We start from the raw sequence: 14,467 nt of genomic DNA on the forward strand, positions 1-14,467 counted from the left end.
TATGTGAATCAAGTTTCTCCACTTTAGTAGCAATGAAGACAAAGGCAAGGAACCGCCTGAAAGCCGATGACAGACATGAGGGTAGCGTTGTCGTCAACAGCTACTCGAATAAATAAACTGGTTGACTCAATGAATCAGCAGAGTTCCCATTGATTATGCTTCTGGTATTTTTGTTTGATAGAAGTGGACTGTATGATTTGTTTTTCCTTTAAGTTTATTTTGTGCAAAACCTTCATAATAAAGTTGTTCCATCTTCTTTTTTCTGTGCCTCGATGCCGGCTATGCATTTTTTTGCATGGAAGTAAGGGGGAAATGGCTATATACACCAAGCTGAGGGGATAAATGACAGAGGAAGGGTTGAGAATCACTGGTTTGGTTGGTCTTATTCTGTCGGTTTGTCTGATTGTATGTCAATCGCCTAAAGGTCACAATTTAACTTTGATATTCACATAACTTAACCAACTGGTGGAGGGAGTGACAAGGTGGAAGCCCATTGATTTTGAGGTCAATAGGTTGAAAGGTCAAAGGTCCAGATCACATAAATCATCAATTTTGATTTTGAGGTCAATAGGTTGAAAGGTCAAAGGTCCAGATCACATAAATCATCAATTTTGATTTTGAGGTCAATAGGTTGAAAGGTCAAAGGTCCAGATCACATAAATCGTTAAATTTTCATCCAATTCATTTCATATCTACAGTATATAAAACGGAATAACATCGGTGGCTGGTGACCGTCATCGAGTTGAAATCTTGCTTGGTTAAACCATATGAGTATGTCTATTAGTTATGTGCTGCTTGAACGTGAGTTCGGCAGTGAGTACGTCTATGAATGACTTATTATTGGACCTTGACTACATCTAATAATTACGGATAATTGGAACATACCTTTTTAACATGTAGACCTTTTGAGCCCTTTCACCCTTTAGACTCCTGAAGACCTTTACACCCTTTGGTAGATGCTTAAGACCCTTTGGAAAACTAAGACCCTGTAGATCCCCGTTTAACTTTCTGTCCGAGGGCCTTCTGCAGAAACACTTGAGGGTTACAAGCCACAATCAAACGGCCGCCCTCCCCCCCACTTTTGATGTACGACACATCGTTTGGCAGCGATATTGGATTGAAGGGAAAATATTAATTAATGTTTACTCTGGAACTGCTGAATCAATATATGCGAAACTTCAAAATTATAATTGAGCCGACATGTGCAACATAGTTTTAAAATTTCAACCCGATCAGCCACACGGTTTGGCAGTCAGAATTATTTAATTATTTGAATCTGAGAACTTTTTGGATTTTTTGTTTTTCAAGAAGGCTCACTTGGCTGCATCTGCATGCGTTTGAGGGTACAGGAATCGCAATTCAATTGATACCGCCAATGTTCCCAGGAAAAAAGGGCTAACTGCATACGTAATAAATAGATTGAACACTTTGTGCTACCTAGTTCGTAACTCGTCAATCCCGCGCTGTCTCGAGGCAGGGCTGTATTTGTATCACTATTAAATAATGTTTTCTCTGGAACCACTTATCCTATTGAAGGGAAACTTTGCAATTCTCATTTAAGTCTCACGTTGTATCAAAGGGGGACGTCTGGGTACCCGGTCATCACTGCCAGCAGTTATAAAGTGGCAGTTCTAGTTTTTCTATTTATCTGTTCATATTTCTCATTCGCCAGTCACATCTGTTTTTTTACTCCAACCTTCACAAAACTTCCCCACCTGGTAGAAATAGTGACAAGCTGGAAGCCTATAGTTTTTGAGATAAAAAGGTCAAGGTCACATAAATCGTCAATTTTCAACCAATTAACATTATATGCATATATAATATATCAAGGGCGTCAATCCAAGCCAAAATGTGGGGGGTGGGGGGGACAGGTAACTGGACCCTTCCCCCAATGTGTGCCCAGGCAATAGATCACCATGACAACTGCTCCCCACGAATCGATTTGGTGACATGAACAATGGACTGCAACGTTTTTTTCAGTTCCAGATACGGTATATTAATGCAGTTTTAATACATGTACACGTACAGGTACATATACTGTTCTGTATTTATCCAAATAGAGTGTGACGGTTCAGAACATTGGAAACGAACGTATTTGCCAACTCGTGGGGATCCAGTGCTACCAATCGATCACTGTGGACGTGGCAAACGATGAGATGGTTCAGTCTTTGTTGACTCATCGTACTTCTCAGCCAGGTTTTCAGACACCTGAGTGCGCTGAAGGAGCGCTCAACTGAGCAAGAGCTTGATGGGGGAGACCATGAGCAATCGAAGCAACCGTTCAACCTGCGGTAACAATTGGCGCACCGCTGGTACCATCTTTTGGAAGATGGCTTGGTAATCCTGAATACAGGAACCAGTGTACTGCTTCTTGAAGAAGAGCAATTCTTCTTTCAAACTCTTTGACAATTCTGGATAAATGGTAACAGTGTCAGGGTTCTACTCTCTAGAGAGTTACATCTTTGCGAGGCCGTCGTACCATTGCAAGTCTGTCGAGGTGAAGTACGTAGTCATGTTCGACAGAGCTGAATTGAGCGCCGCAAAGTATTCTGCTCTACACGCGTCTTCAGCCATCGAAAACTCGTGGGGTGGCGCCTCAGTGTCCAGTCTACGGGGAGCTCTCCTCTTCCTATGAGGAGCGAAAGGGTCAATGCCGTGTTCTTCCATCTGTTTCTCCACGTAGACGAATGTGTCATGGCAGGCCTCATTGCTCCGAAGGTGCTGTATTTGCTCTTTCACACTCTCGCCCAACTTTGGCATACCCGCTACAGTCTGCGCTGGCACTTGCAGGGCTCTGTTAAACCCTTCCATGCACTGTAAGAGCGGTAGCGATGCATGCAGACTGACTCGAAAAGTGGGGGGGGGACATGTCCCCCCCTGTCCCGCCCCCCCTCCCCGGGATCGACGCCCATGTAATATATAGTTGGCAAATACGTTCATTTCCAATGTTCTGAACTGTCAAACTCTATTTGGATAAATCCAGTAAATATATATATATATATATATATATATATATATATATATATATATATATATATATATATATATATATCTATCTATCTTCTTCCTCTTTCGGCTTGCTCCCGTTAGGGGTCGCCACAGCGGATAAACCGTCTCCATTTCGCTCTATCCTCCACATCTTCCATTGAAACTCCAACCACCCGCATGTCCGCCCTCACCGCATCCATGAACCTCTTATTTGGCCTTCCTCTTCTCCTCCTGCCTGGCGGCTCCATCTTCAACATCCTTCTCCCGATATACTCCATTTCCCTCCTGTGCACATGTCCAAACCATCTCAATCTCGCCTCTTTCACTTTGTCTCCAAAACCGTCCTACCTGCGCTGTCCCTCTAATATACTCATTTCTTATCCTATCCATCCTCGTCACTCCCAACGAGAATCGCAGCGTCTTTAACTCTGCCACCTCCAGCTCCGCTTCCTGTCTTATTGTTAGTGCCACCGCCTCCAAACCATACAGCATAGCTGGTCTCACTACCGTCTTATATACTTTCCCCTTCACTCTTGCAGCTACCCTTCTATCACAAATCACTCCTGCAACTCTTCTCCACCCACTCCATCCTGCCTGCACTCTCTTTTTCACTTCTCTCCCACACTCTCCGTTACTTTGGACAATTGATCCCAAGTATTTAAACCAATCCACCTTCCCCACCTCAACTCCTTGCAACCGCACCATACCACCACCCTCCCTCTCATTTACGCACATGTACTCCGTCTTACTTCGACTGACTATCATTCCCCTTCTCTCCAGTGCGTACCTCCGCCTCTCGAGGCTCTCCTCAGCCTGCTCCCTACTCTCCCTACAGATCATGATGTCATCCGCAAACATCATAGTCCATGGAGACTCCAGTCTGATCTCGTCCGTCAACCTGTCCATCACCATTGCAAACAGGAAAGGGCTCAGAGTCGATCCTTGGTGCAATCCCACTTCAACCTTAAACCGGTCCGTCATTCCTACCATACACCTCACCGCTGTCACACTGTCCTCATACATATCCTGCACGATCCTCACATACTTCTCCACCACTCGCGACTTCCTCATACAATACCACAACTCCTCATATTCATAGCAATCCTCACTTCATCCTTACTGATCCACCCCACTTCCAGATTCACTATCTCCACCTCTTCCAACCTTCTCTCTCTCTCATTTTCTTCATTCATCAGCTCCTCAAAGTACTCCATCCACCTTCTCAACACACTCTCTTCGCTCGTCAGCACATTCCCATTTGCGTCCTTTATCACCCTAACCTGCAGCACATCCTTCCCAGCTCGGTCCCTCTGTCTTGCCAATCGGTATAAATCCTTTTCCCCTTCTTTTGTATCCAACTTCTAATGCAGCTCGTCATATGCCTTTTCCTTGGCCTTTGCCACCTCTCTTTTTGCCTTTCGCCACCACTCCTTGTAATCCTGCCGACTTTCTTCATCTCTCTGACTATCCCACTTCTTTTTCGCCAACCCCTTCTTCCTTATACTTTCCGTAACTTCCTCATTCCACCACCAAGTCTCCTTATCTTCCTTCCTCTGTCCAGATGTCACACCAAGTACCTTCCGAGCTATCTCCCTCACAACTTCTGCTGTCGTTGCCCAATCATCCCACCCATCTTTACCACCATCCAACGCCTGTCTCACCTCCTCCCTAAATTTCATGCAACAGTCTTCCTCCTTCAGCTTCCACCATCTGGTCCTTGGTTCAGCCCTCACTCTCTTCCTCAACCTCACCTCTAAAGTCATCCTACAGACCACCAATCGATGCTGTCGAGCTACACTCTCCCCTGCCACAACCTTACAGTCACTAATCTCTTTCAGGTTGCATCTCCTACTTAAGATGTAATCCACCTGTGTGCACTTTCCTCCACTCTAGTATGTCACCCTGTGTTCCTCCTTCTTCTTGAAATACGTATTTACCACTGCCATTTCCATTCTTTTTGCAAACTCTACCACCATTTGCCCTTCCACATTTCTCTTGTTGAGACCGTACCTCCCCATCACCTCCTCATCCTCTTTATTCCCTTCCCCAACATGTCCATTGAAATCTGCTCCAATCACCACTCTTTCATCCTTGGATACACTCTCCACCACTTCATCTAACTCACTCCAGAAATCTTCTTTATACTCCATCTCACACCCCATATGTGGGGCACATGCACTGATGACATTCATCATCACCCCTTCAATTTCCAACTTCACACTCATCACTCGGTCAGACACTCTCATTACCTCCAATACCCTCTTGACATAATCTTCCTTCAGGATTACCCCGACACCATTTCTCCTCCCATCCACACCATGGTAGAACAGTTTGAAACCACCTCCAATGCTCCTCGCCTTACTCCCCATCCACTTGGTCTCTTGTACACACAGTATGTCCACCTTTCTTCTCTCCATCATATCAGCCAACTCTCGCCCTTTGCCAGTCATCGTCCCAACATTCAGAGTTCCAACTCTCACCTCCACACTTCTACCCTTCCCCCTCTCCCACTGCCTCCGGACTCGCCTTCCCCGTCTCCTTCTCCTCCTTCGCCCAGCAGTAGCACAATTTCCACTGGTACCATGCTGACCACCGGTACCGGTGGCGGTCGTTGGTAACCCGGGCCTCGACCGATCCGGTATGGAAATTCGTTTTGTTGTCCGCATAATGATTTGGCATAGGTTTTTACGCCGGATGCCCTTCCTGACGCAACCCTGGTCGCCTCTTACGACACACAGGGATATGGTACAGCTATTCTAACCGGGGCATACACCGGGCCCAGTACAACTGGTACTCATTTCGCCGACCTCGGAAGGATGGCAGGCTGAGTCAACCCCCTGGTGTTTTCGACTTGGTTTATGTATATATATATATATATATATATATATATATATACAGCTATATATATATATATATATATATATATATATATATATATATATATATATATATATATATATATATACATACATAATATATATATGTATATATATACCTTTGCCCCGTAATGCCTGATCCACGATAACATAACCGGCTCAATGCATTTTTGAAATATCAAGCTATATATCGTTTTTGAGCATGATCTCTTAATGGTGAAGGTCAGGTCAGGTATGGGAGCATGTGCCAGAACAGCGCGTCGCTGCGTCCACTTTCCGCCGGTACTCCAGGGCCTCCGTCTGGCCATCCCCCAGGCATATGCCAGGCCCATCCCCATCTCCTTGAGATGATGGTCAACCTGCTGCAACCATGAGGCACGTGGTCGGCCCACTGGCCTCCTCCGCTCATGAGACTCCCTCGCTGAGAGAATCTGGTGAGCAGGATCAGCGTCAGGAAAACGAGCCACATGTCCATACAGCCGCAGCTGACGCTCACGGACTATGCAGGTAACAAATCTCATCCGAGTCTCTCTCAGCAACCGCTCGTTGGACACAAAATCCGACCAGCGATAGCCAAGGATTCTCCGAAGAGACCTGGTACCAAAGGAATTAAGTCTCCGTCTCAGATCCTTGGTCAAAGTCCAAGTCTCGCACCCATAGAGCAAGACTGGAAGTATCAAGGACCTGAAGACTCGGACTTTCGTCCTCCCGCACAGGTACCGGCAGCGCCACACAATGGTGAAGAATTGCTTAAAAAAATTCTCGCAGTCGGATCCAGATTCGGATCTTCACCAAAAATCGAATCAATTTGTCATGGTCACACACCTAACATGTCCACCAAATTTCATCCAAATCCGTCTGTAACTTTTTGAGATATCGTGCTATATATAGTTTTTGGCACTATCTCTCAATGGTGAAGAATCACTTTGAAAGAATTCTGGAATCCAGATCTTCACCAAAATTTAATTGGTTCCACCTTGTCACACATCCAACCTGTCCACAAAATTTCATCCGGATCCAGCCACCACTTTTTGAGATATCCTGTACACAAACAAACAGAAAGGGGTGAAAACATAACCTCCTTCACCTTCGGTGGCGGAGGTAAAAATATTTTATTTTACTTTTATACAATGGCGAGGCTCATATGAGAGCTAAAACACAGAGCGTACAACAAGGGGAGCAGGGGATTTAAAGGGAAGGGAAGGACAAAACATTGGGGAACAGAGACATGTGGAGATCTGTGGAAAGGAGAGGGATGGGGCAGGGAACACAGGGTAAACAAGATGGACTACATTTTTCATTGGTCCAGGAAAAACATCTATTTTTTTTGTGGGTTCCTAAAACACTTCCCCACACCCAGGAAAAAATGAGGTCGGGAATCATTTAATATCACTTTTCACACAGCAACAAAGGGCTAAGGCACGATATAGTAATTAAAATAAATAATTTTTTTAAATCCAACCTTTTGTTTTTAATTTTCAATTATTTGATTTGATTTTATTTTGCCTAAAACCCTTCCTGGCACTCACTGATGAACCTCTAAAAGTTTGATGAAGATCCATTTGGTGATCTCTGAGAAAAAATATACACTCACAAAAACGGTCGTCTCACAGAAAGCCGATAATTATAGATAAAGATGTTCTAAAATAAAAAAAATAAAACCACGTACTTTTGTAAGAAATGCACTGGAAGGAGCACCAAGGTGATAACAAGCAAGATCAATAAATACTTCTTCTCCATCGCTCTTCACACACCTGGTATACACAAATGGATACCTGCGAGGAAAAACGCATGAAGGCACCGCATAGTATTTCCCGAATTTGGGGAAAAGATTTGGAATATGCCTCATGATGTTTAATACTTCAAAACCGCATCCTGATTGAAATACGCATCGTAAATCAACACACCGTCACACACCTGTACACGGAGACAGCAAGGAGCCAGGTCCAGACGAGAAACCGAAGCACTCACGAAATAAGACTTACAGTACATAAAGGAAACGTCATGCACACAGGAGGGGGGCGTGTCCGTAAGTGAGAAGCGAACTCTCTCGATGGAGGTAGGCGTGGTCAAACTGAAGATCACGTGCTGACAATTGGTGTGAACATGCATGTGACACACATGTGAATTGGACACCCGAAACCCAATCCTGACCATTTTGGTGTCGGCGGCCTCTGTCAGGCCATTGAAATAACAACTGGTGAGTTGACTCAGTCTGGCATCCTTCGGAAAAATGAGTACCAGCTTACTGGTAACAGGGGCACTGCATCAGCAGCACAGCCGCGCTTCCAAAAAATGATGCAACCAGCAGCCAAATGCTGCACACGAAACAACATCAACAACAAAACAACAACAACAACAACAGTAATCATCACATGCCATGTCCTGTGTATTTTCAGTCAGCGTTCATAGAACCTGTGGGATTGGCGCAGTGTTTTCTCGAACCATATACCTAGACCTGCAGTTCTGAAATCTAAATGAACCCCTCACCCTAAAAAGTCATGGGAATTGAATCTGCAACAGTGAGGGTAATCAAACAACAGCAGGGAAAAATGACAGTTCTCGGACACCTCACAATGGCTACCTGTCAAGGATTTTTTTAATTTCGCTAAATAAATGTGTGCACCCTGTTCACAGCAGCTCTGTTTAGAATACAGGCTTCCCCCACTAAAACCATCTGGTACAATATCAATATCCTCCAACATGTTAGATCGATTTATTGTCATTTATTTATTTATTTATTCATTTATTCCTTTCAAGATTTTACTGTCATATTGTTACGGATTTGGAAACCTTTTGCACACAAACAGCCAGAGTTTCCATAGTTGAGTTATTTCGATAAGTATGTGTATAGTTAGAATCCATCCCCTATGTCTAATGGGAAGTTCGTGTATGCGCTGTGAGTAATTTTATAGTCAGGTTTTATACATCTACTACAACAACAACAACAACAACAACAACAACAGCGGGACCGTCCCTCACTCAACCCGTCACCATTGCCCACATGTTTTGGCTGAAGGCGTGGGCGGAGCCTCCATCGCCTCAGATAGAGGATCCGCCCCGAGGAAGGGCATGGAACGTTTCCTCCAGCCAATGAGTGAAGGGTGAGAATCGCACGCATGCCCCACCCAATGGGAGGCCAGCGTGCCGAAAGCTACAACGGAGCCTCTTCGGGGGGCGAGCCTCCGAGATGCCTCGACCCACCCCCTGAGACGCCTCGTCCAATCAGGAGGCTGACCACCTCAGGGGCTCTATCCCCGACTATCTATCATCTATCCCCGTGTGCTCTATCTATCTTAGTGTGCTATTAGTCTTAGTCTATCTATCTTAGTGTGCTCCCTCCCCGATTATTGTTTATGAATAAACCCCCGTGTTAAATGTTCCAGTTCATGTCCGTGTTTTCTTTCATTGGCCTCGCATGGTTCGGGTTTGAGAAATAGTAAGGCCGTTGGTGCCGCAAGTTGTCATTGGGACCGGCACAGCTCTGGTAACTCCGCTCGGTTACGCCGGATCCGAGTCAGTACCTGCGACTCGGTTTCAACAGTCGGCCGATGGTGTGACTTCCCTGATAATTTGACGACGTGGGTACTTCGGTATATTGAAATTTGGCTATTGACCCTACCCCACGCCGTCAGAGAATTGGCGATCACGGCCTTTAAGTGACCCGTGACCTTTCGGAGTTGTCCAAGAGTCACGACCTAAATTCCAGGTGTTCGGTGGGAGACGACCCTACTGCTCCATCCAGTGGTCATTTATCACCACCGAACCCTGGCCTACAACAATATTTGGGTTCAATTCTACATTTAACCATAACCAAACAAAGTCAATGTCAGACTTACAATGGGCAGGACACATTAACTTGGAGGTGTGTGCACTCACATTTCGCTCTGCACAATAAACTGCAAACCGGATATTTCGCATGCCAGACCAGATATCAAATTGTGTAACATGTATTGGAAGGACATGAAGCTGGAAGACACGTCAATTGGCAATGGTTGATGTTGGACGTTAAAGATCCAACGATGTGTTGTTTTTTTTGAACACCTTGTCGAGGCTCATATGAGAGCGATCACACAACGCACAGCAAGGGGGGCATGAGACAAGAGGGGCGGGAGTGGAAAGGACAAAACAGTGGGGAACAGAGACATTAAGACATCTGTGGAAGGGAGAGGGATGGGGCGGGGAACATGGGGTATACAAGATTGACACAACAGGGGCTTTCAGGAAGGAAAGCAGGGAATTTGAAGGAGGTGGGTTTGGGGTGGATTAACGGGGTAGAAAAGATCGAGGCTTCGAAGAACATCCCTATTTTATCGTAACTCTATCTTTGGTTCTATACTTCAATTAGTCGATGAGAGTACATCGTGTTTCCAAGGAAAGACATTTTTAGTAGGCAGAATATAAATGGCGGCTAAGACGTAAGGGAAATATGAAGGACATGAAACAAAGTCGTAAATTATCTTCTAAAGTGCATGACAAAAACGACAAAAATGCCATTATGTACCTTAGCGACAAAAAAACAACAACAAAAAAAATGTACCTTAGCGACAAAAATGATAAGGATCGTTACACGGTGGACAAAAGCGCCATTTTGCACTAGAGCTGCACATGGGAATTATGGTTAAAAAACAAGGTCATGCTCCAAAGAAACGGACAATGGGAAGGGTCCTTTATGAATTCATAATGACTTCATCACACCAATTCAGTTTGATTACAAGCAATGATTGACAACATATTCCTTCACCTGGAAAACATACCTGTAACAACTTAAAACCGAACCATAGCATTCTGTGATCATATTTTTCCTAATATGTATTATTATGTAATTAAACATAATGACGTCATAAAAGAACCTTCCGGCAAGACGATTTTTTGGAGCATGACCTTTTCTTAATAAGTCGATGCGGTTCTTTGGTGAAAAAATGGTGCTCTTGTCCACCGTGTAACGATTTTTTCACTGAGGCCATAAAGGCCACAGGAGAAATTCCCATGAGACATCGGGGATGGATTCTAACTGTACACATACTTATCGAAATAACTGAACTACTGGGACTCTGGCTGATTGTGTGCAAAAGGTTTCACTGAGGCCATAAATTTCACCGAGGCCACGATTGTGGCCATAGAGCTATTTGGTCTCAAAATGTAAATGTAGTTTCTATTTTTCAGCTGTGCTCATCTGTGTGTCTGTATGCTTCACACAGGAGTGTAAATGTTTCATCGGCTTGAACTCTGTCCTCCTGAACCAAATTGTACGGACAAAACCCACTGAAGTGCAATGTAATGACTGGGAGATCGCAGGTAAGGGAGGGCAGAACACAGTCATTACCCCTGCCAGAGGGGAGGGTATTGCATTTGGGTCCGTTTGTCTGTCGTCTGTATGTTTGTTACTTGTTTAAAAAAATATATAAAAATTGGCAAATATGTTGATCGTTTCCATTTCTTTGTATGTCGCTCACCTATAATTATCACCTACAGATCACAATTTTAAACCGATCTTCACAAAACGTCACTAAATGGTGGGGTGGGTGGTCCGACATAATCCTTTTTATTTTTAAGATCAAAAGGTTAAAAGGTCATCGTAGGCCAAAGGGTCAACAACTTTTTCAAATTTCTAAAATCCTCAATTTTCATTTGATTGACATTAAATTTGAAGAGGATTTGCACATCAGGTCAATGAATTCAACCACCAACTATGTTTGAGGTCAACATCAGCCAAAAGGTCAACATAGGCCAGATTTCTAAAATCCTCAATTTTCATTCCATTGACTTGAAAGTTGAAGAGGATTTACATGTCAGGCCATTGAATTCAACTACCAATTTTTTTTTTTTTAGATCAATATCGACCAAAAGGTCAACATAGGCCAAATTTCTAAAATTGTCAATTTTAATTCCAATGACTCGAAATTAGAAGAGCATTTAAACATTATGTCACTGAGTTCAACCACCCACTATTTTTTGAGGTCAACATAGGCCAAAAGGTCGGTCAACATAGGCCAGATTTCTAAAATCCTCAATTTAAATCCAATTAACTTAAAATTTGAAGAGCATTTGCATATCAGGCCACTGAATTCAACAACCTTTTATTATTGAGGTCAACATAGACCAAAAGGTCAACATGGGCCGAATTTCTAAAATTGTCAATTTCCATCTGATTGACTTGAAATCTGAAGAGGATTTCCACATCAGTGCACTGAATTCAACGACCGTGTGCTCGCCTTCCTGGAGCCTGCGGGAAGGTCTTCACTGACCCCCCCTCCTCTCAACTATTTTTGAGATCAACATCGACCAAAAATTCTATAAATTGTCAATTTTCATCCAATTGACTTGAAATTTGAACAGGATTTTCAGATAAGCTCACGGATTACAACCACCGATTATTTTTGATGTCACAATATGCCAAAAGGTCAACATAGGCCAAAGGTCAACAACTTAGGTGCAATTTCTAAAATCCTCAATTTTCATCCGATTGACTTGAAATTTGAACAGGATTGGCATATCAGGTCAATGAATTCAACCACCAATAATTTGTAAGGTCAAAAGGTCAACATAGGCCTAATTTCTAAAATTGAGAGATTGGGCCAAAAACTATATATATATATATATATATATATATATATATATATATATATATATATATATATATATATTGTTGTGGTTGACGAAATTCGCAAACCACCATTCAGGTCCCTTAGGTGAGATATCTCTGTAAGTATATGTGTAGTTAGGCCCAAACCCGTTGTTTAGAGGGAATAAATGTCATTCACTCAGGCTGCGACCCTTCAGGATAGCCGTTTTTCTTTTACTATCTTTATTTTGGACCAGCCGCCATTACTACCACCACCAACCACGTCTCAACAGCCATCACACAACAACCACTAGCCGCAACGCCGCTTCACAACAACAACAACAACGCCAACAGCCACGAGCTTTACCGTCACAACTCGCCCTCGCAACCATCGCATCACCGCCATTCCCGCGCCACTTGTGGGCACCGATGCTGGACTCGTGCAGGGCGCGCACCGAGCAACGTGTGCAGAAACATCACAGCCTTTCCGAAGAAAACGGATCAAAAACGACTCACGCCCACTTCTGTTCCGTCCTATCGGCGAGCGTGGGGCGATTTGGCCCCGCCTCCAGGGGCGTTGGAGTGTGGTCGCTATATGCAAATTCATTGATCAGAAAGCATTCACGCCCACTTTTCCTTGGTCCAATGGGGAGCCAGTTAGAGGTGAAGGGTCGGAGGTAAAGGGTCGAAGGTGAAGGAGCGAGGCCACGGGGCATATAAGGGGCCGCGCTCGCCAAACAGTTAAGAGTTCGGAGGGGAGAGAGTTAAGAGTTCGGAGTGAGTGAAGAGTTGGGACGAGTCAAGAGAGGAGTCGGAGAAGGCGGTTGGACGGAGCTGTGGAGAGGTGGCGGCGGCGAAGGCGGTCGAGGGGGTGCTCGTGTCAGAGTCGGGGAGCTGCGGAGGGGAGAGGCCAGCAACGCGACCAAGGTCGTGGTGGAGACGCTCGTCGCGGGACCCGAGACAGGGAGATATCCTCCTTACCCCGAGCATCAACAACCCCCTCCTGTTTCCCCCCGCGCTGAGATAGTGCGAGAAGGGGGCCCCGTTCCCACCCCATACCAGGCAGTCCCAGCGAGGCCCGCAGAGTCGGGGCGCCACCGCCATTTTGCGGCTCATCACCAGACGGGTAGGCTCGACGCGGTCTCGGCCCCAGGCCGTCTGCCCCCTCATAGTGGAGGGTGGTCCCCTTTTTCTTTTGCTTTGGGTATATGTGTTGTCGGCGCCGTCTGTGAAGTAAAACTGTATAAGTGTTGCCGTGTGCTCGGTAGTCGGTTAGATCTGCATTGTTGCATTTGCTTTTTGTGCATTATTGTGTGTTTCTGCTTCTTTTATATTTGCTTTTGGTGTAATTGTATATGTGTGCTTTCCGTTCATCACGAAATAAATGTGCTTTATTTTGAACTGTTTTCCCGTTTGGCTTCGTCTTTTCCTCTATTGAATCTCCATCTTACTTCACGTAAAGGGTTGGTCGTGGGCTAAAACGCCCGATAATTAATCGAACCGTCGAGGCCGACGATAACACCGCTCGGTTATCCCGATAGTACGGAACGGGTCGCTTAAAGTGGCCCGTGTCCGAAGTCGACCTGCGGCGAGGTGCGATCGCCCGGTCTACCCTCCGTGGGGGTACTTAGGTAGGTCGAATTTGGCGAGCAACCCTATCCCACGCGGGGGGCCGATTGGCACGATCGTGGTGAGGCCGAAAGGTCCACCCGTGACTAGTTCCCGGCGTTAGTCCGAGAGGGTCACGACTGGATTGTCCGTCCGGTGGGCGACGTGCCGCGATTCGAGTTACGTGGCCGTTCGCACGCCGGCGGGCGCGAATCCGCAACACTGGTGTCAGGTCGTGCGATATAAACTCATCGCCCTCATCGCGGCACTGGTATCGGAGAACGGGAAAACGGGCTCTCCTGTCTCCAGCTAGATTCACGGGAATCGGTCCAGGGGTGAGAGAAGCGACCCCCGATTCCCTCCAAATTACGAGCGAGCTCAATTAACCCTTTGCGAGAGGCAAGATGGCGTCTCAAGGCGGGCGGTAGCC

General features: G+C 45.3%; 1 protein-coding gene across 6 annotated transcripts in view; it reads right to left on the reverse strand.

Moving 5' to 3' along the window:
* LOC147013202 (globoside alpha-1,3-N-acetylgalactosaminyltransferase 1-like) overlaps nucleotides 1–14,467 on the reverse strand; it is a 71,025-nt gene that overhangs the window by 46,276 nt on the left and 10,282 nt on the right. For 2 of the 6 annotated variants that reach the window (XM_085854837.1, XM_085854835.1), the window contains exon 2: nucleotides 7,534–7,639. The exons of 2 other annotated variants lie outside the window; for them this stretch is intronic. In XM_085854837.1, the coding sequence (XP_085710963.1) occupies nucleotides 7,534–7,604 (71 nt within the window). In that variant the 5' untranslated portion in view covers nucleotides 7,605–7,639. Of the gene's footprint in view, nucleotides 1–7,533; nucleotides 7,640–7,781; nucleotides 8,011–14,467 lie in introns of those variants that run through there. 2 more of the 6 variants (XM_085854838.1, XM_085854836.1) reach the window with 2 other exon arrangements.

The sequence above is a fragment of the Eptatretus burgeri genome, chromosome 14 (genome assembly GCF_056783735.1).
Source record: "Eptatretus burgeri isolate ZD-2024b chromosome 14, Ebu_testis_v1, whole genome shotgun sequence".
NCBI classification, from domain to species: Eukaryota; Metazoa; Chordata; class Myxini; order Myxiniformes; family Myxinidae; genus Eptatretus; species Eptatretus burgeri.